Source organism: Coregonus clupeaformis, chromosome 23 (genome assembly GCF_020615455.1).
Source record: "Coregonus clupeaformis isolate EN_2021a chromosome 23, ASM2061545v1, whole genome shotgun sequence".
NCBI lineage: Eukaryota > Metazoa > Chordata > Actinopteri > Salmoniformes > Salmonidae > Coregonus > Coregonus clupeaformis.
Genome location: NC_059214.1, coordinates 4,184,829 through 4,205,464, shown reverse-complemented (window position 1 = coordinate 4,205,464; position 20,636 = coordinate 4,184,829). Strand labels below are relative to the sequence as shown.

The following is a 20,636-nucleotide window of genomic DNA, read 5'->3' as shown; positions in this document are numbered from 1 at the left end:
GCATGGAGGAATGGGCCAAAATACCAGCAACAGTGTGTGAAAACCTTGTGAAGACTTACAGAAAACGTTTGACCTGTGTCATTGCCAACAAAGGGTATATAACAAAGTATTGAGAAACTTTTGTTATTGACCAAATACTTATTTTCCACCATAATTTGCAAATAAATTCATAAAAAATCCTACAATGTGATTTTCTGGAAAAAAAATTCTCATTTTGTCTGTCATAGTTGACGTGTACCTATGATGAAAATTACAGGCCTCTCTCATCTTTTTAAGTGGGAGAACTTATATATATATAACATGGGGGATTGGAGGTGATGCAGACAATTGCATTGATGGAGGTTGCAATCTATCTGCAGTATTAAGCTGAAAAGACTTATGATCGGGTTTTGCGACATTTCTTTTGGCCCGGTTTAAAACAAGATGTGGCTCAGTTCTGTCGGACATGCCACACCTGTCAGGTAACGGGGAAACCGAACCAGGTTATTCTTCCCGCTCCTCTTTGTCCCATACCTGTCATAGCTGAACCATTTGAACATGTGATGGTTGATTGTGTTGGACCATTACCGAAGACAAAATCTGTTTCTGTTGACGGTTATGTGTGTGGACACCAGATACCCAGAGGCCATTCCTCTGCGAAGGATTACTGCTCCGGTGGTGAGTAAAGCCTTGATTAAATTATTCTAAACTTTTGGGTTACCTAAGGTGGTACAAACTGATCAAGGTACGAATTTCCTTTCTAAGCTTTTCAAACAGGTGTTAAAATCCTTGTCAGTTACACACCGTGTGTTAAGCGCATATCACCCAGAGTCTCAGGGTGCGATTGAACGTTGGCATCAGACACTGAAGTCTATGCTCCGTAAATATTGTTTGGAATCTGAAGGATTGGGATGAGGGAGTTCCTCTAGTTTAGTTTGCTGTCTGTGAGACGGTACAGGAATCCTTAGGGTTCAGCCCAGCTGAACTGGTGTTTGGACACACAGTGAGAGGACCTATGAAAGTCCTTGAGGATCAGTTTTTATCACAAGAGTTGTGTGCGAAAGAAAATGTGTTTAACTACGTTAGTCGCTTTCGTGAGCACCTACATGGTGCCTGTGCTCTGGCAAAGGAAGCGCTGTCTTCCTCACAGAAACGTATGAAACGGCACTATAACAACCAGGCTGTTTCTCGTTCGCTGCAGCCGAGTGACGAAGTTATTGTATTGTTGCCTTGTTACCAGGATGCCTTTGCTCTTTGAATTCGTTTTGTGTTGTGCTAGTATTTGAGTCGCAAACCATTGTGGTTTGCTCTTTTAAGGGTGGGAGTGTTACGGATACAGGTATCCTGTATGTGTATTTGTTTTTCCTCTCCTTCTGCCCTAATCACAGGTGTCCCTTGTTTTCCTGATTGGTGGTCTTTGGTGTGTCCGACATCCATTCGTCTGCTGATTGCTGAGGTGGACCAATCAGTGGATACTCCTCTGTATTGCACCACCTGTTTCTGGTTTTTCATTACCATGTCACATCCCCTGATTTTACAAAGCCAGTCAGTTGTACTCTTATTTTTTTTCTTTGTGAGTATGTATACTGTGGTGTCTTGTTTTTGTGTACTCACTCGTTTGTTGTTTAGTCCATATTGGACCTATGTTGATTGTTTGTACCTGGGAAAAGGGGGGGGGGGGTTGTTGGAGATTTTTTAGTGGACTATGAGATAAAACTGAGTTAATCATGAACATGTAGTTAACATTCTCTGTGGCTAGGCAAGAACTTAATCCTGTGGCCTTTTGTCTCTCTCCTCAAACAAAGTGATAAAGAGCGGTGCCAGGGTTGAACAGAGTTTAAACTAAACATGAGTGTTTTTGCAAGATAAGGGATTGATTGAGTGAATTACTATTGATTCTGAACTGAATGAAAGTCGAATTTAGCCACCACCATAGACAAAGGGAGTGGGCGGAGCAATAAAAGAGCGAGAAACTGAAGAGGGAGGGATTTTAAAGCTAAGGTGTGTGGAGGGCACTATTTAAGCGGCAGCTCTACCCTTTAGCTCAGTGCGAATGTTGCCTGTAATTCATGGCTTCTGGTTGGGGTATGTATGGACGGTCGACGTCATCATATGTGTGGGGACGACGTCATCAATGCACTTATTGATGAAGCCAGTGACTGATGTGGTGTACTCCTCAATGCTATCGGAAGAATCCCGGAACATATTCCAGTCTGTGCTAGCAAAACAGTCCTGTAGTTTAGCATCTGCGTCATCTGACCACTTCCTTATTAACCGAGTCACTGGTGCTTCCTGCTTTAGTTTTTGCTTATAAGCAGGAATCAGGAGGATAGAATTATGGTCAGATTTGCCAAATGGAGGGCGAGGGAGAGCTTTGTACGCGTCTCTGTGTGTGGAGTAAAGGTGGTCTAGAGTAATTTTTTTTTCTCTGGTTGCACATTTAACATGCTGGTAGAAATGAGGTAGAACGGATTTAAGTTTCCGTGTATTAAAGTCCCCGGCCACTAGGAGCGCTGCCTCTGGATGAGCGTTTTCCTGTTTACTTATGGCTTTATACAGCTCATTGAGTGCAATCTTAGTGCCATCATCGGTTTATGGTGGTAAATAGACAGCTACGAAAAATATAGATAAACTCTCTTGGTAAATAGTGTGGTCTACAGCTTATCATGAGATACTCTACCTCAGTCGAGCAAAACCTCGAGACTTCCTTTGTATTAGATTTTATGCACCAGCTGTTGTTTACAAATATACACAGACCGCCACCCCTTGTCTTACCGGAGTCAGCCGTTCTGTCCTGCCGATGTAGCATATATCCCGCCAGCTGTATGTTGTCCATGTCGTTGTTCAGCCACGACTCGGTGAAACATAAGATATTACAGTTTTTAATGTCCCGTTGGTAGGATAACCTTAATCTTAGGTCGTCCAATTTATTTTCAAATGATTGAACATTGGCTAATAGGATTGATGGAAGAGACAGTTTACTCGCTCGCCGTCAGATCCTTACAAGGCACCCCGACCTACGTCCACAATATCTCTGTCTCTTTCTTATGCAAATGACAGGGATTTGGGCCTTGTCGGGTGTCTGTAGGATATCCTTCGCATCCGACTCGTTGAATAAAAAATCTTTGTCCAATACGAGGTGAGTAATCGCTGTCCTGATATCCAGAAGCTCTTTTTGTTCATAAGAGACGGTGGCAGAAACATTATGTACAGAATAAATTACAAATAACGTGAAAAAACACACATAATAGCACAACTGGTTAGAGGGCTGTAAAACGGCAGCCATTCTCTCAGCCTTCAACAGCATAGTACCCTCCAAGCTCATCATTAAGCTTGGGGCCCTGGGTCTGAATCCCGCCCTGTGCAACTGGGTCCTGGACTTCCTGACGGGCCGCCCCCAGGTGATGGGGTCAAGCTTCCTGCCATCCAGGACCTCTATACCAGGCGGTGTCAGAGGAAGGCCCTAAAAATTGTCAAAGACTCAAGCCACCCTAGTCATAGACTGTTCACTCTGCTACCGCACGGCAAGCGGTGCCGGAGCGCCAAGTCTAGGTACAAAAGGCTTCTCAACAGCTTCTACCCCCAAGCCATAAGACTCCTGAACAGATAATAATGGCTACCCGGACTATTTGCACTGCTCAACCCACCCCACCCCATCCCTTTCTTTGACGCTGCTGCTACTCTGTTTACTATTTATGCATAGTCACTTTAACTCTACCCACATGTACATATTACCTCGACTAGCCGGTGCCCCCGCACATTGACTCTGTACCAGTAGCCCCCTGTATATAGCCTCCCTACTGCTATTTTATTTTACTGCTGCTCTTTAGCTATTTGCTTTTATTTATTTATTTTCTTAATTAACACTTTTTTATTTTACTTTTTTCTTTAAAAAACTGCATTGTTGGTTAAGGGCTTGTAAGTAAGCATTTCACTGTAATATCTACACCTGTTGTATTTGGCGCATGTGGCAAATAAAATGTGAATTGATTTGATGAAGGTAGGAAACAACACCTCCAGTACGCTGATCCTCAAAACAGGGGCCCCACAAGGGTGCGTGCTCAGACCCCTCCTGTACTCCCTGTTCACCTATGACTGCGTGGCCACGCACGCCTCCAACTCAATCATCAAGTTTGCAGACGACACAACAGTAGTAGGCCGGATTACCTACAATGACGAGACAGCCTACAGGGAGGAGGTGAGGGCCCTGGCGGAGTGGTGCCAGGAAAATAACCTCTCCCTCAACAAAACGAAGGAGCTGATCATGGACTTCAGGCGACAACAGAGAGAGCACTCCCCTATTCACATCGACGGGACCGAGTAAAGAAGGTGAAAAGCTTCAAGTTCCTCTGCGTCCACATCACTGACAATCAGAAATGGTCCATCCACACAGACAGTGTGGTGAAGAAGGCGCAACAGCGCCTCTTCAACCTCAGGAGGCTGAAGAAATTTGGCTTGGCCCTTAAGACCCACACAAACTTTTACAGATGTACAATTGAGAGCATCTTGTCGGGCTGTATCACCGCCTGGTATGGCAACTGCACTGCCCGCAACCGCAGGGCTCTCCAGAGGGTGGTGCGGTCTGCCCAACGCATCACTGGGGGCACACTGCCTGCCCTCCAGGACACCTACAGCACCTGATGTCACAGGAAGGCCAAAAGTATCATCAAGGACATCAACCACCCGAGCCACGGCCTGTTCCCCCCACTATCATCCAGAAGGTGAGGTCAGTACATGTGCATCAAAGCTGGGACAGAAGCTGTTTTTCAGTCTGTCTATCTCAAGGCCATCAGACTGTTAAATAGCTATCACTAGCCGGCTACTACCCGATTACTCAACCCAGCACCTTAGAGGCTGCTGCCCTATATAAAGCTGTACATTGCAATATGAATGTTTTAATACGCACAATATGTACAATAGGCTGAATAGTGAGGTGATTTCCCCACAGTTAAAGTCCTGCAATAAGAGCTACGACGCTGATATTTGTATAAACCCTTCACAGTTGTGAACATTTTATGGACCCAAGATCCATAGGCAAGGCTGTACAATGCATACAGCATGCCCACAATGCAATTCTGAGGTCTAATATACACTGCTCAAAAAAATAAAGGGAACACTTAAACAACACAATGTAAGTCCAAGTCAATCACACTTCTGTGAAATCAAACTGTCCACTTAGGAAGCAACACTGATTGACAATAAATTTCACATGCTGTTGTGCAAATGGAATAGACAACAGGTGGAAATTATAGGCAATTAGCAAGACACCCCCAATAAAGAAGTGGTTCTGCAGGTGGTGACCACAGACCACTTCTCAGTTCCTATGCTTCCTGGCTGATGTTTTGGTCAATTTTGAATGCTGGCGGTGCTTTCACTCTAATGGTAGCATGAGACGGAGTCTACAACCCACACAAGTGGCTCAGGTAGTGCAGCTCATCCAGAATGGCACATCAATGCGAGCTGTGGCAAGAAGGTTTGCTGTGTCTGTCAGCGTAGTGTCCAGAGCATGGAGGCGCTACCAGGAGACAGGCCAGTACATCAGGAGATGTGGAGGAGGCCGTAGGAGGGCAACAACCCAGCAGCAGGACCGCTACCTCCGCCTTTGTGCAAGGAGGAGCAGGAGGAGCACTGCCAGAGCCCTGCAAAATGACCTCCAGCAGGCCACAAATGTGCATGTGTCTGCTCAAACGGTCAGAAACAGACTCCATGAGGGTGGTATGAGGGCCCGACGTCCACAGGTGCGGGTTGTGCTTACAGCCCAACACCGTGCAGGACGTTTGGCATTTGCCAGAGAACACCAAGATTGGCAAATTCGCCACTGGCGCACTGTGCTCTTCACAGATGAAAGCAGGTTCACACTGAGCACATGTGACAGACGTGACAGAGTCTGGAGACGCAGTGGAGAACGTTCTGCTGCCTGCAACATCCTCCAGCATGACCGGTTTGGCGGTGGGTCAGTCATGGTGTGGGGTGGCATTTCTTTGGGGGGCCGCACAGCCCTCCATGTGCTCGCCAGAGGTAGCCTGACTGCCATTAGGTACCGAGATGAGATCCTCAGACCCCTTGTGAGACCATATGCTGGTGCGGTTGGCCCTGGGTTCCTCCTAATGCAAGACAATGCTAGACCTCATGTGGCTGGAGTGTGTCAGCAGTTCCTGCAAGAGGAAGGCATTGATGCTATGGACTGGCCCGCCCGTTCCCCAGACCTGAATCCAATTGAGCACATCTGGGACATCATGTCTCGCTCCATCCACCAACGCTACGTTGCACCACAGACTGTCCAGGAGTTGGCGGATGCTTTAGTCCAGGTCTGGGAGGAGATCCCTCAGGAGACCATCCGCCACCTCATCAGGAGCATGCCCAGGCGTTGTAGGGAGGTCATACAGGCACGTGGAGGCCACACACACTACTGAGCCTCATTTTGACTTGTTTTAAGGATATTACATCAAAGTTGGATCAGCCTGTAGTGTGGTTTTCCACTTTAATTTTGAGGGTGACTCCAAATCCAGACCTCCATGGGTTGATACATTTGATTTCCATTGATCATTTTTGTGTGATTTTGTTGTCAGCACATTCAACTATGTAAAGAAAAAAGTATTGAATAAGATTATTTCATTCATTCAGATCTAGGATGTGTTGTTTAAGCATTCCCTTAATTTTTTTGAGCAGTGTATTACATCCACAGTGTGATTTCAAGTGATTTTAATTTTTGGGTCAATTTAACTAATTTGTCTTTTGGTGAATTTATATAACAACATTCCAAACTTGTTAAGCATTATCTAGTCCAAATATTGCCTCTTTCCACTGTTTGTTTCTGTTTGCGTCAGTTTCAATGTAGGACTTTTATTTTGAAGACGAACCGCAAATTCTACTATTGTGGCTAACTTCACTAGGTGGTGCAAAAGCAATCGAGCAAAGCGCTGTGACATTGATTAACCAATGGTGTGTTCGATACAACCCATTGGCGTTTGACACCCCCTCATTATCATATTGGAGAAAGAAATACAAAAATTAATAAATATAAAAATCAAATGAATTAGTTTGAATAACTAGATAATTTCTAGATTAATTAAATACATACAGATATGTAGAGAATTAATTTGTCAGTACTTTTGTATTTCCTTTTCATTTATTTAATTATGTGCAGATTTATTGATTCATTTATCTATTATGTGTACATTTATTTATTTATTTAATTCTAATTACGGCAGGTTTGATGCTCCATACAGTATGGTTTAGAAACTGGCAATATATCATGACAACAAAAATGTGCTTTTTGGTCTTAATTTAAGGTTAGGCATAAGATTAGCAGTGTGGTTAAATTTAAGGTTAATATTAGGTTTTAAGAAGATACATTTTAGAAATAGGCGGGGTTTAGCCACAATTATGTCTTTGTGGCTGTGGTAACTAGTGTCTACCCGATTTATCAGGTACTCTTGATTTATCTAGCATTGCGCCCCCATGAGGGCAAATAATGATTCCAAAAATGAACAGGAGGAGAGCAAATCGAGCAAACATGTTTATTGCTGGCCTTTCGAAGAGAGGCGAGTGTGTTTGCTGATAGTTAGATTGTAAGTGTAACTTTGTACAATTCAATGACGTGAACAAATTACAATTCAATAGGATATTCAATACCTATGTAGAATGGAGAGTTTACACGTCTATCTATGAACTTTACCCTATAATAAATAGCATAAACTAGCTACTTCTGTTTCTTTAAGAGCTTAAAGGGGCAATCAGCAGGTGCTACATCATTTTTTAAAACTTATAAATGAATAATATGTACCCAGTCTGTCCTATCTGGTGTAATTATCCTGTCTTATCTGGTGTCCTGTGCGATATTAAAGATGTTCCCTCTAATTCTCCCATCTCTCTCACACTCTCTTCCATCCCAGAGGACCTGAGCCATAGGACCATGCCTCAGGACTACCTGGCCTGTCGATTTCTGTCTGTCCCCATCCCCAGTCCACCTGGTCGTGCTGCTGATCCAGTTTCTGTTGTTCTGCTTGTGGCTATGGAACCCTGACCTGTTCACCGGACGTGCTACCATGTCCCAGACCTGCTGTTTCGACCCTCTCTCTCTCTCTACCGCACCTGCTGTCTCGACCTATGAATGCTAAGCTATGAAAAGCCAACTGACATTTACTTCTGAGGTGCTGACCTGTTGCCCCCTCTACAACCACTGTGATTATTATTTGACCCTGCTGGTCATCTATGAACGTTTGAACATCTTGAAGAACGATCTGGCCTTAATGGCCATGTACTCTTATAAATCTCCACCAGGCACAGCCAGAAAAGGACTGGCCACCGTCAGAGCCTGGTTTCTTCCTAGGTTCCGGCCTGTCTAGGGAGTTTTTTCTAGCCACCGTGCTTCTACATCTGCATTGCTTGCTCTGTGGGATTTTAGGCTGGGTTCTGTATAAGCACTTTGTGTCATCTGCTGATGTAAAAAGGGTTTTATAAATACATTTGATTGATTCTTTAAGAATCTAACTTATAAATGCCTCATGAGCTTAGTTTAACGTCGAACCCCTTCAGAAGCCAAAATATAAGCATGTTTTAGTCCAATGGTTGGAAACAAAGTAAATGTATACAAACACTGTATTGCCTCAACATGGTTAAAACTATAATTTTGATATCATGGATGGTCAGTCCTTCACAGGAGGTTATTGGCACCTTCATTGGGGAGGACGGGCTCTTGGTAATGGCTGGAGCAGAATAAGTGTAATGGTATGAAACACAACATGGTTTGTGACTCTGCACCGGTACCCCCCTGTATATATAGCCTCCCTACTGTTATTTTATTTTACTTCTGCTCTTTTTTTCTCAACACTTTTTTTGTTGTTGTTTTATTTTTACTTTCTTTGTTAAAAATAAATGCACTGTTGGTTAAGGGCTTCAAGTAAGCATTTCACTGTAATGTCTGCACCTGTTGTATTCGGCGCATGTGACCAATAACATTTGATTTGATTTGATGTGTTGATGCCATTCCATTTGCTCCGTTATGGCCATTATTATGAGCCATCCTCCCCTCAGCAGCCTCATTTTACAATTTAGTCATTTAGCAGACGCTCTAATCCAGAGCGATTTACAGTTAGTGAGTGCATACACAGCCTCCTGTGCAGTCCTTGCATCCATAGCTTTGTCTATAAATTTGAATGATTACATTTCTCCAGCCCCATTCTTTTACTGAAACAGTGGCTGGGAAAAAGCTTTGTTATTGGTGGAGTTTGTTTTGCATGGCACGGTGCCCCGGGTGGGTGGCGATTTCACTTAAGGACCAATGGAATGGTCTAACATATAAACTCCGCCTACCCGGGGCACCTGGCTATGCAAAACGAACTTGACCACTGAGGGAGTTATTTTACGCTGGCCCGGGTTGAACCGGGCAAAGGCCCCTCACATCGTGGGCGAAAGTGGGGAAGGAGGCGCGCACTTCTCAAATCAAACAAGGCAGCATGGTGCATCGTCCAGAAAAATGCATAACTTTTCCATAAAATAAATGTTTGAATTTTCTAACTAGTTTTCATTGGGAAGGCAGATAAAGCGTTTTTACACAATCTTAATTACTACATGTGCTTAATTACGTCACCCCGAACGCAATCAATTTTCAGCGGTGCAAAACACAAGTACACGGGCGCCTGAGCGAGAATAATTTAATTAATCTGTCCCAGGTAGGCCTGTTTTGCATCGGGTGAAAGTTTGTTTTTGAACCGGGCTGCCTCCCAGACGTGAGCCAGGTGCCCTGTTCAAAGCCCAGGTCGAAGTTGCCTCAAAACAAAAGTGAGATAATTAAGCACGTGGAGTAATGAGTAGGATTCGGCGTTTTTGCTTGCAAAAGTGATAGCTTTTTTTATTTTATTTATCTGCCTTCCCAATGAAAATCACACTGAACAAAAAAATAACCAAACATGCAACAATTTCAAAGATGTTACTGAGTTACAGTTCATATAAGGAAACAAGTCAATTGAAATAAATAAATGAGGCACTAATCTATCGATTTCACATGACTGGGAATACAGATACGCATCTGTTGGTCACAGATACCTTTTTTTTTTTTTTTTAATGGCACGACAATGGGCCTCAGGAACGTCACGCTATCTCTGTGCATTGAAATTGCCATCGATAAAATGCAATTGTGTTCGTTGTCCGTTGCTTATGCAACTGAAGTCAGGTCAAGACCCCGGTGAGGACGACGAGCACACAGATGAGCTTCCCCGAGAAGGTTTGTGCAGAAATTCTTCGGTTGTGCAAACCCCCAGTTTCATTAGCTGTCCAGGTGGCTGGTCTCAGACGATCCTGCAGGTGAAGAAGCCGGATGTGGGGGTCCTGGGCTGGCGCGGTTACACGTGATCTGCGGTTGTGAGGCAGGTTGGACCTGCTGCCAAATTCTCTAAAACGATGTAGAGAAATGAACATTCATTTATCTGGCAACAGCTCTGGTGGACATTCCTGCAGTCAGCATGCCTATTGCACGCTCCCTCAAAACTTGAGACATCTGTGGCATTGTGTTGTGACAACTGCCCATTTTAGACAGTGGTGTAAAGTACATTTTACACTTACATTTAGCAGACGCTCTTATCCAGAGCAGTTAGTGAGTGCATACATTTTCTACTTAACTAGTTATTTGGTATCTTTCCTTTACTATTTATATTTTTGAAAACTTTTACTTCACTACATTCCTAAAGAAAATAATGTACTTTTTACTCTATACATTTTCCCTGACACCCAAAAGTATTCATTACATTTTGAATGCTTAGCAGGACAGGAAAATTTTTCCAATACACGCACTTATCAAGAGAACATCCCTGGTCATTCCTACTTCCTCTGATCTGGCCTACTCACCAAACACACATGCTTAGTTTGTAAATTATGTATTGGGGTGTGCCCCTGGCTATCCATAAATTAAAAAACAAGAAAATGGTGCCATCTGGTTTGCTTAATATAAGGAATTTGAAATGATGTATACTTTTACTTTGACTTTTGATACTTAAGTATATTTAAAACCAAATACTTTTAGACTTCTACTCAAGTAGTATTTTACTTGGTGACTTTCACTTTTACTTGAGTCGTTTTCTATTAAGGTATCTTTACTTTTACTCAAGTATGACAATTGGGTACTTTTTCCACCACTGATTTTAGTGTCCTTTTATTGTCCCCAGCACAAGGTGCACCTGTGTAATGATCATGCTGTTTAATCAGTTTCTTGATATGCCACACCTGTCAGGTGGATGGATTATCTTGACAAAGGCGAAATGCTCACTAACAGGGATGTAAACAAATTTGTGCACAAAATTTGAGAAATATTTTTGTGCGTATGGATCATTTCTGGAATCTTTTATTTCAGCTCATGAAACATGGGACCAACACTTTACATGTTGCGTTTTATATTTTTGATCAGTATTGTTGGAAAATTCAAACAGATTTAATGGAAAATAGATTTTCTGGACGATGCACTGTGCTGCCTTGTTGACAAAATGACTGAGCTGAGCAGATTACTGTTCGATTTGAGAAGGGTGCTCCTCCCTCAACGCTTTTGCCCATTCATGTCACGGGCCTTAGACCGGTCTAATCCGCCCGCTGCTTCAACTGCTGATTGGCCCTTTAACCAATCAGATTCTAGTGTCATATCTCCTCTCCATAGAAAATGATAGAGGCCACCAGAGCTATATATATATAGCTCTGGAGGCCTCTAGTGGCCTTCAGGCCATTTTAGCATGGACAGTGCCATTGAGGGCTTCCACCATTTTAATGTAGTCAAATGGGTGGGACTTCCAACTTTATTGGCTGATCCCTCCTGATAACCTTGGTGGAGTTATCATGTTCAACTGGGTCATCAGGAGGGATAAACCAATCGTGAAGAAGAAAATTGACTACTTCAAAATGGAGATTGCCTCAATGGCGCTACCCATGCTGTCACAGCCCTATACTGGCACAGATATAAAGATAAGTCCTCTATCTAGCTCTATGCTCCTCTCAAAACACTTCCTGTTTTTGTTTGGATCTTTTAGCGCCTCATGATCCCAGTGAAGCGTCTATCTATCCTATTTCAGCAGTAACTCAAAGTTCTCGTCTAGGTAAGAACTGTCAGTCTGTCCTATTTTCAGCAGTAACTCAAAGTTCGTGTCTAAGTAAGAACTGTCAGTGTGTGTGCCACCTGCCATAACACTGTTTACCTCGGGCCTCTAATAGGTCTGCTAAATTATGCAAATGTAAATGCAATAGGCTCGCAAGAGTATGACAGAATCATGCAAACATGGAACTTGGATGTTTGGTTGTCTTTTGCCTCAGTACTGTTGTACTGACGATTGCTGTAACCTATATGAACGATGAAGGTAAAGTGGAAACAACAAATACTGTACTACTTTTTTTTCACGTCGCTGTCACTTTTTATACACCACAATCCCTGAAGCAATCTATTTCCTTTAGGACCCATCGGAGCTCCGCGAGCTAACCCCTGTGATGTAGTACACATTCTGTCCTTGACGTTTGTGTGAGTGCTATCCGGGATCATTGGGACGTCCCTACCTTAAACCCTAACCCTTACCTAACCTTAACCATTTTACATTTCAACTTCAATGGAGGGGTAGGGACGTCCAAAGGATCCCGGATATCAAGGACCGTTTGTGTTGTGGTACTCGAGTGTATGGTGGGGGCCCATAATCAGCTTTGCAGACTGTAGGCTACACTAATCTCCATTGTATGAAAGTGCATTGTCTGAAACACATCTGGCTGCTGAATGTGCGCCATCTATGTCCAGGTAAAATGTTACCTGGTCGTTATAGCCTTTCTTAATCAGGCTCTGAATATCGAGGTTTGATACAGGTTCCTGCTGCTAGCTAGCTAGTCTTGTTCACCAGCTGACTTGCTAACATTTCTTGGTGTTCTGACTGTACTGCATGCTTTAAAATATAAATTACGCATCAGTTGTACTCGCACCTGATAATTATGCTCGCCAATTCAACACGGGGCTTTCTGTGGTCGGATGTCGAAACCAGAACCTTGCTGAATATCTGGGGGGAGCAGGACATCCAGACGGCGTTGGACGGAAACTTCCGAAACAGTCATGTCTACCGCGACGTCGCCCGAAGGTTGGGAGTGATGGGGTTCGAAAGAACCCCGGAGCAGTGTAGGGTGCGAATCAAAAGCCTGAAAAGGCAGTTTATCCTGGCCAAGGAGGGCAACCTGAGGAACAATGGACAATACCACAAGATCTGCAAATTCTACGATGCCATGGAGAGGATACTAAGCAGCCGTCCCCAGATTGACCCCCAGGAGTTGTTAGACAGTGGGGCCGTGGGGGATGAGACAGAGGAGGAAGTGGACACAGACCCTCCACAGGACCCATACTTGGAGAGCACAGGGGAATGCTCCTACCCAGAGACCCAAGTGAAGCTAGAATACCCTCCCATCCCCATCCCTGTGACAGTGGGAAATAGTAAGTACCATTTATTATGTCATTACATTGTTATTATATGGGTGATTTTGCAAATATAGGCATTTTTGTGTCACAGGGTTAACATTTTAAGATACAATGTTATTTAGATTAATTTTTTTATTTCACATCCATTAAGTAGAGACTAAAATAACCGTAACTTATTTTTTCAGCTTTCAATGTTTATTTTATTTTCTAAAGCATTTCATGTCTGGAGTTCACTGTTTTGCACGGTTTTTGTCCTGTCTCACACCGACTTTTGACATTCTGATATGTATTACACTTACAAAAGTCTTGATAATTATTTAATGCACCTGTTTAAAAAAAGAGTCAAATGGAAACTATATACATATTAGATGTGCATAAGCCATTTGTTACTTTAAAAAAATAGTAAATACAGTAGTCTCTAAGTATTGTGTCATTACCACCATGCCAAGCAAATTACATGATAAAGTTTTTTCAAAAGTTAGTGTACTTGGTTACCATGGATATGGATATGTATAGTGACAGTGGAGCTCATGGAGGGAGATTCAGATTTTGATGCCAGGAAATGATAGAAAAATAAAGGTAAATATGATTTGAGATATTGTACATCATTACCAAATAGGCTATAATTTCATAAAATAATGATTTAATTATGTGTATTTAGGATACATTGTATGCTAGCTGTTCAACTGAGGTTAGCATGCTAGAATCCCTGCTATTTATGACCAAATACTGTAAACATGTAATTCCCACCACACGTCATTACCACCACATAATGAACTGTGATGGTAAGGACAGAATGTGGTGGTAATGACAAAATGTATTAGTTAATCAATTTCTACTAACATATATTAACAAGATCCTATAAGATACCAGGAGTATCTTAAGAAACAAAAAAATACCTCAAGAGAAAAGAAAGTGGTGAACTGAAACCCATCTCACAACTTCCCCAGTGAGAAACAAGGGGGGAAAAGGAGGCAATGGAAAATAAACGGAAGATCAACTATCCAGAAAAGACTGGTTATGGAGTCATACCTGTCAAGGAACACACCACCACACTCACCTACAGAATGATGACATACCTGCCCCTCAAATGGCACCGGATTCCCCCTCCTGTTCAAACTCGGAAACCCCAAGACAGAGAGGCCGTAGAAAGGTGAAAAAAAAAAAAAACGGATCCAAGGTCTTCAGGGATCTATGTATGGCCAATATGAAGTTGGAGGCTACGGAAAGAGAACTGAGAAAGTAAAAAAATAAAAATATGATGGATTATCAGAGAAGATCGCGATTTTGGATTTCCCCCAGAACAAAAACAAAACAACAAATGCGGTCAAAGCCACAGAATCTGTGAAGAATACTTCTGTTCCATAACACCATAATCTCAGAGCTGCGAGAGAAATACCAGAAGCAACTTAGAGTAGAAGTTCTTCTACTTGAGCACAATTCCATTTCAACTGGGGTTTCAGAAGATCACCTGGAATTTTTGGGAGGCTGGACATGGGAAAGGTCCTGCGGATGGAATCGGTGCAGCTGTGAAGAGAGAAGCTGATTCCGTGGTGGCAAAAGGAAAGGACCTTCAGAACGGAAAAGTGTTCTATGAGGAACTTTCAAAAGAGCAGTCAAATGTGAAGCTCTTTTACGTCACAGAGCAAGAGATTGAGAAAAGGGATCTCCTGCTGCCAGATTGTATTTAGACGATCGGTGGAATAATGAAAATACACCAGCTAATATTTATTATGTAAAACTATAGCTTTGTAACGGCAAAATGTAGATCAAATTGTAGATTTTCAAATCACTCTCTTTTCATTCTGTTAACACTTTCCGTCTCCTAGTGCAACACTGCCCATTGCAGACATACATGAGGGACTGATTGGAAAGTGGTGTGTTGTGAAATATGATGAAGACCCTTACCCTGGTATTATACAAGATGTTGATGTAGAGAGCTGCGCTCTAGTCAAGACGATGAGTCGTGTGAGAGACAACCGATTTATTTTGGCCAACGAGAGAGGACATTGTATGGTACCAACCAGAGAATGTGCTTGGGCTTGTCCCTGAGTCTCACCCAGTGACAAAACGGCATATGATGCTTGATGGCGCAGTCTGGGAGGAAATTTGCTCTCTCATTAAGCAATAGAGAGCATTAAGTGCAAAACCTAATCTTGAGTGAGCACATACCTGTCTCATGAGTCTGAATCAATAGACTGCAGCCAGTTAACAATAATTTGTTTAATGTCAACCAGTGTTTCCAACCTTGTACATGTATTTCTGCCTAATGCATTGAATTCCACAATTGTTCTAAAATATGCTTTATGTTCTTGAGGCATGTAACCTTTGTTTTTTGAGATTTTGAATGGTGTGTTCTATACCTTCAATAAAATTAAACCTGTACAACTGTGACGTTAAAATGTTTAATGGTATTTTTCCTCCGTTGTTTTATATGAAATGTCATTTCCACCACACTCTGTCATTACCACAACGTGAAGTAATTACCATCACGGTACATATTTTTGAGGAAAATGTGTATTAAATTACAATTGATATTGATAATTTTTTTCCATATGTGAACCTTATATGCTTGTTCTTAAGATAATTCCTAAAATAATGTAACATTTTAAGATTTTGATGTGGTAAATACATGTTTCTGAGTATCATTCAAGGCATATATGGCCATTTAGACATGACCATGATGAATACATATAATTAAGAAAAGTTCCAAATAGTAAAAAAAAACATGATTTAAAAAAAGATAATGTGAAATGGTGTATATAAAATACCGTAATTTCCTTTTCAACTAAAATAGACAATTTTATGACGTGGTGGTAATGACATTTCCCCACGGGTATTTGGGGAAACGGATAAAAATCTTTATATTCTTAATTATTATGGTCTCAGCCACTATTAGATCTTGCTTCCAGAGTGAAGAAAATATGCAGATAGATAAAAAGCAGTTTCAAGAGGTTTCATTTTCGAAAACATTTAACATCCAAAAGTGCCCGTATTTGCAAAATCAACCTTATATAGTATGCCGATACTTCCACAGTGGCAGCTCTCAAAACCTCCATCCACTCTCCTCCACAGGCACCACAGTCAGACAGATCAGCAGTCAATCAGCTGGTGGGCCGTCCTCCAAGCGGCCCAAGAAGCGGCACGCCGACCTGCCCCTGGACAGTGTGATGGAGCGGTTCCTGGAGCAGAGTGCCGAGGCCGAGCAGAGCTTCTACCAGATGGAGGAGCAGCGTTTGCAGGCAGAGGACTGCCGGCGAGAAGCCGAACATGCCCGCGAGCTCCACATGCTCCAGGTGTTGGGACAGATGTTCTCCAGCATCGCCACCAGGAACCCTGTCGCCACAGCTACCACAACCACAGCAATGCCGCCTGCTCAAAATACCATGCAGCCCGGTGTGCCCATGTCCGCCTCCAGCCAAATGAGGCGTGTTCGGTCGAATCACCTCCGAGTCCGCTCGCCCCAGTCCCAGGCTAAGTGGGCAAGCTACCACAGTCAGCCACAGTCCCAGGCTGAGTGGTCCAGCTACCTCAGTCAGCCACAGTCCAACGCAGGTTTAGGTATTAGCTTCTCTCACTCAGTTGGCCTGTGTTTGAGCAATGGCCAGCTCTGGTGAGACTGCCTGTCAACAAGCAGGTCAAACAGTACTGAATAAGGCTGAAACAGACCCACAAAGACATCTAGGCTGAACTAAATGCACACCCAACACACAAGCAGTTAGCGCAGGGAAGCGACAAATTTTAAGTAGAAAACTCTGAATACTTCTCTCTCTCTTCTTTTTCAGTCCTCGAGCGCTCCTTCTCCCTTGGGACAGCAGCACACCGAGGAATGGATGATATCCTTCCGCTGGTGAAGAATATAGTCCCTCCGCTGACGTCTAAAAAGCACAAAGGCCAAGATGGGCGGATTGGGATTATTGGGGGATGTCAAGAGTAAGCCACCCTAGTGACCCAACCCCACCTTTTAACTCTGATTTCTAAATGAAGGTTTTCTGGAGGTACCAAAGATATTCTAAAATGTTCCTCCTCTTATTTGTGTCCTTTTGTTCCTTCCTTCTTTCTGCTTATTGTTCTTGTCATGGGAAGGTATACAGGAGCTCCGTACTTTGCTGCTATCTCTGCATTGAAAGTGGTAAGCGCACAGTAGCTTTCTTGGTCCTGTGTCATTTTTTTACTCTGGTGGAGACATTGATATGATGACAAAACCTCTGCTGTATCACTTCCTAGGGGGCTGACCTGTCACACGTATTCTGCACTAAAGATGCAGCGAAAGTGATCAAATCCTACAGTCCGGAGCTCATAGTTCATCCTGTGCTGTAAGTTCTGTTTTGCATAGTCACTTTACCCCTACCTACATGTACAAATTACCTCGACTAACCTGTACCTCCGCACATTGACTCGGTACCGGTACCCCCTGTATATAGCCTCGTTATTGTTATTTTATTGTATTACTTTTTATTTTATTTTAAACTTTAGTTTATTTAGTAAATATTTTATTAACTCTTTCTTGAACTGAATTGTTGGTTAAGGGCATTTTACAGTAAGGTCTACACCTGTTGTATTCGGCGCATGTGACAAATAAAGTTTGATTTGATTTGAATGGAAGCCTGTTTGTAAGCAGTGTCCATATAATGCATGTCTTTGTTGATGATAACAGTGTTAATGTTTTCTATAGGGACAGCCCCAATGCGGTGGAGGAGATAGAGAAATGGCTTCCCAGACTCCACTGCCTGGTGGTGGGCCCAGGGCTAGGCAGAGACGAAATACTGCTGAAAAACGCCAAGGCACGTGGGACACTGAATACACACACACACACACACACACACACACTGTCAATTTTAGTTGACAGATGACATTATATTACCAATGTTCTCATGGCTCTTTTTTTCTTTAGGAAGTAATTGAGAAGTCCAAAGCAAGAGATATCCCTATAGTTATTGATGCAGTAAGTACTGTACACAAAACAGATTTTCACTTTGTTAATAGATTTAGATTATTTTACACAGATGTGCAGTGATTTTTGTGTGTTCCACCAATAGGATGGACTGTGGCTGGTTGCTCAGCAACCATCAGTCATCCAAGGGTACCAGAAGGGCATCCTCACTCCTAACTACATGGAATTCACCCGGTTGTATGAGGCTATGGTGAGTCTGCCAGTTCAGCTCTGTGTGTGTGTGTGTTTATCAATGATCCTACTGTCTGTCTGTGTTTTCAGCACCATGAGCCTCTTGATAGCAGTGATCATCAGAGGAGTGCCATGGAGCTCAGTGTTGCCATGGGCAACCTGACTGTGGTGCTCAAGGGGGAGGAAGACCTTATTACCGACGGCAACAAGGGTTAGTGTCTGTCACACACACGCACAGCTACACTCAGACTAAGTGCTACATTCATACATATTCCTGTAAAGCTCTGACTGTGTCCTGTGTCTCTGTGGTGTCCAGTGATGTTGTGTAGACAGGAGGGCAGTGGGCGTAGGTGTGGGGGACAAGGAGATGTCCTATCTGGCTCTCTGGGAGTGCTGGCACACTGGGCATATGCTTCCTCAGCAGACATGACCAAAAGGTACCATATTCGTCAACATTGTGTGCTTACGCACTGACATGACCAAAATTAATATAGTTCTACGATAACATTTGAAGGGGCTGCCTATGTTACTTAGTTGGCCTAATTTTACTGTGCATTTGTCATTGCTGTAACTGTGATGTGTTCTCCAATCTCTGCCTCAGTGTGAACCCGTCAGTGGTGGCAGCGTTCGGGGCCTGTTCTCTGACCAGACAGTGTAACAGACAGGCCTTCCACAAACATGGGCGAGCCACCACCACCACAGACATGATCCAGGAGATCAGCTCCGCCTTCAAAAAACTATTTGAGAGCTGAGAACGTTCTACAGGGGTCCAAGATACTCACATATGTACTGTACTTACATACATGCATACATACTGTACATAGACTTAACAGCACGTTCTTCCATGGGAATCCTGAGAATCCATTCTCTATAATCATTGACATTGGGCCAAAGAGACCAACTATCAAAGATGTTGTCAACCATTTTCAGATATTTTAGCTGTAGCTAGTCTGTACCTCCATACAGAAAAGCTATGGCCGGGATTCAATCCGTAATTTCCAATGAGCCGACATCTGCAGTTATAATTTTTTTTACCACGAATGCAATTTCCGCGAACGCAGTAACATTGCCTTAAAAAGCCCATTGTTCGACAACATGTGGGTCGTATTGAATCCCGACCTAATACTTTTTTTAATCAACAAGAAATAATACAAGAAATAGGGCTCCAACATATGAAACCACTTCTAGTCTATTGGTGCTAAATAAGCTATAGACGTAATGATTTTTAAATGGATAAATTTTGCCTACGTTTTCTCTCTCACACTGGACCCATTGAAACAAAAAAATTACAACGCAATATTCCCTCTGCATTGGAGTCTGTTTTATTTTCTCAAAGTGCCTCGTTGGCTTTTTAAAATGTTGACAGCCAGAACATCAGAATTAAAGTGGCACACAAGGCTGAGCTAAGATTATTATACATCAATATTATTAGACTACCCAAGTGTCAGACTTCTAACAGTGCACATACTGTGTAGCATATTTAACAATACCTGATGATTTACAGCATTTAATTCTCTGTGATTTCCTTCCAGACAGTTCATCCTATTCCATCATGACATTCCCATCTTTACTGTCATCCAGAATAGAATCTCACAGTGACAGTGTGGCACCTGTGTGGTCTCCTGTTTTTGTCATAAACACCCTTTACATTGGAAATATTAAAATGTTGATGGAGTTTTCACTTCTTTGTTCTGTCTTTTACTCATCTGTCGCTTATTCTGTCTTCTACCTCCCTCACAGTGTTGCACAGAGTTAGATTATCCAATGTATCAATGATAACTGTCTGCTCAAACAGTGTGAAATGTCTGTGATGGAGAGGAACTTTGTTTACATTTTAAATAATTTACAATACTGCCACAAGAGGGCGCATGCATTGTATTTCCGATATGGCGGGTTATCGCCTTCATAACGTCAGTGCAAAAATGTGGATCTGTATCTAGCTAAATTGTAACATCAAGCATTTACATTTACATTACATTTTAGTCATTTAGCAGACGGTCTTATCCAGAGCGACTTACAGTTAGTGAGTGCATACATTATTTTTTTACTTTTCATACTGGCCCCCCGTGGGAAACGAACCCACAACCCTGGCGTTGTACACACCATGCT

The 20,636-nt window shown here is 42.7% G+C and overlaps 1 protein-coding gene across 4 annotated transcripts; it reads left to right on the top strand.

Annotated features, from left to right (window-relative positions):
- Nucleotides 1-12,073: 12,073 nt before the first annotated feature.
- Nucleotides 12,074-20,208, top strand: LOC121536494 (ATP-dependent (S)-NAD(P)H-hydrate dehydratase). Of its 4 annotated transcripts, XM_041843810.2 has the most exons (11): nucleotides 12,337-13,417; nucleotides 16,478-16,963; nucleotides 17,188-17,335; nucleotides 17,489-17,534; nucleotides 17,630-17,718; nucleotides 18,078-18,186; nucleotides 18,297-18,347; nucleotides 18,442-18,546; nucleotides 18,618-18,738; nucleotides 18,844-18,964; nucleotides 19,129-20,208. In XM_041843810.2, exons 1-11 carry the CDS (start codon nucleotides 12,928-12,930, stop codon nucleotides 19,277-19,279), a joined length of 1,917 nt encoding a protein of 638 aa, XP_041699744.2. In that variant the 5' UTR covers nucleotides 12,337-12,927; the 3' UTR covers nucleotides 19,280-20,208. The 4 variants fall into 4 exon arrangements, with proteins under 4 accessions (XP_041699746.2, XP_041699745.2, XP_041699744.2 ...); XM_041843812.2 differs by lacking the exons at nucleotides 12,337-13,417; nucleotides 16,478-16,963 and adding an exon at nucleotides 12,074-12,314; XM_041843813.2 differs by lacking the exon at nucleotides 16,478-16,963 and having other exon boundaries at nucleotides 12,355-12,739.
- Nucleotides 20,209-20,636: the final 428 nt, after the last annotated feature.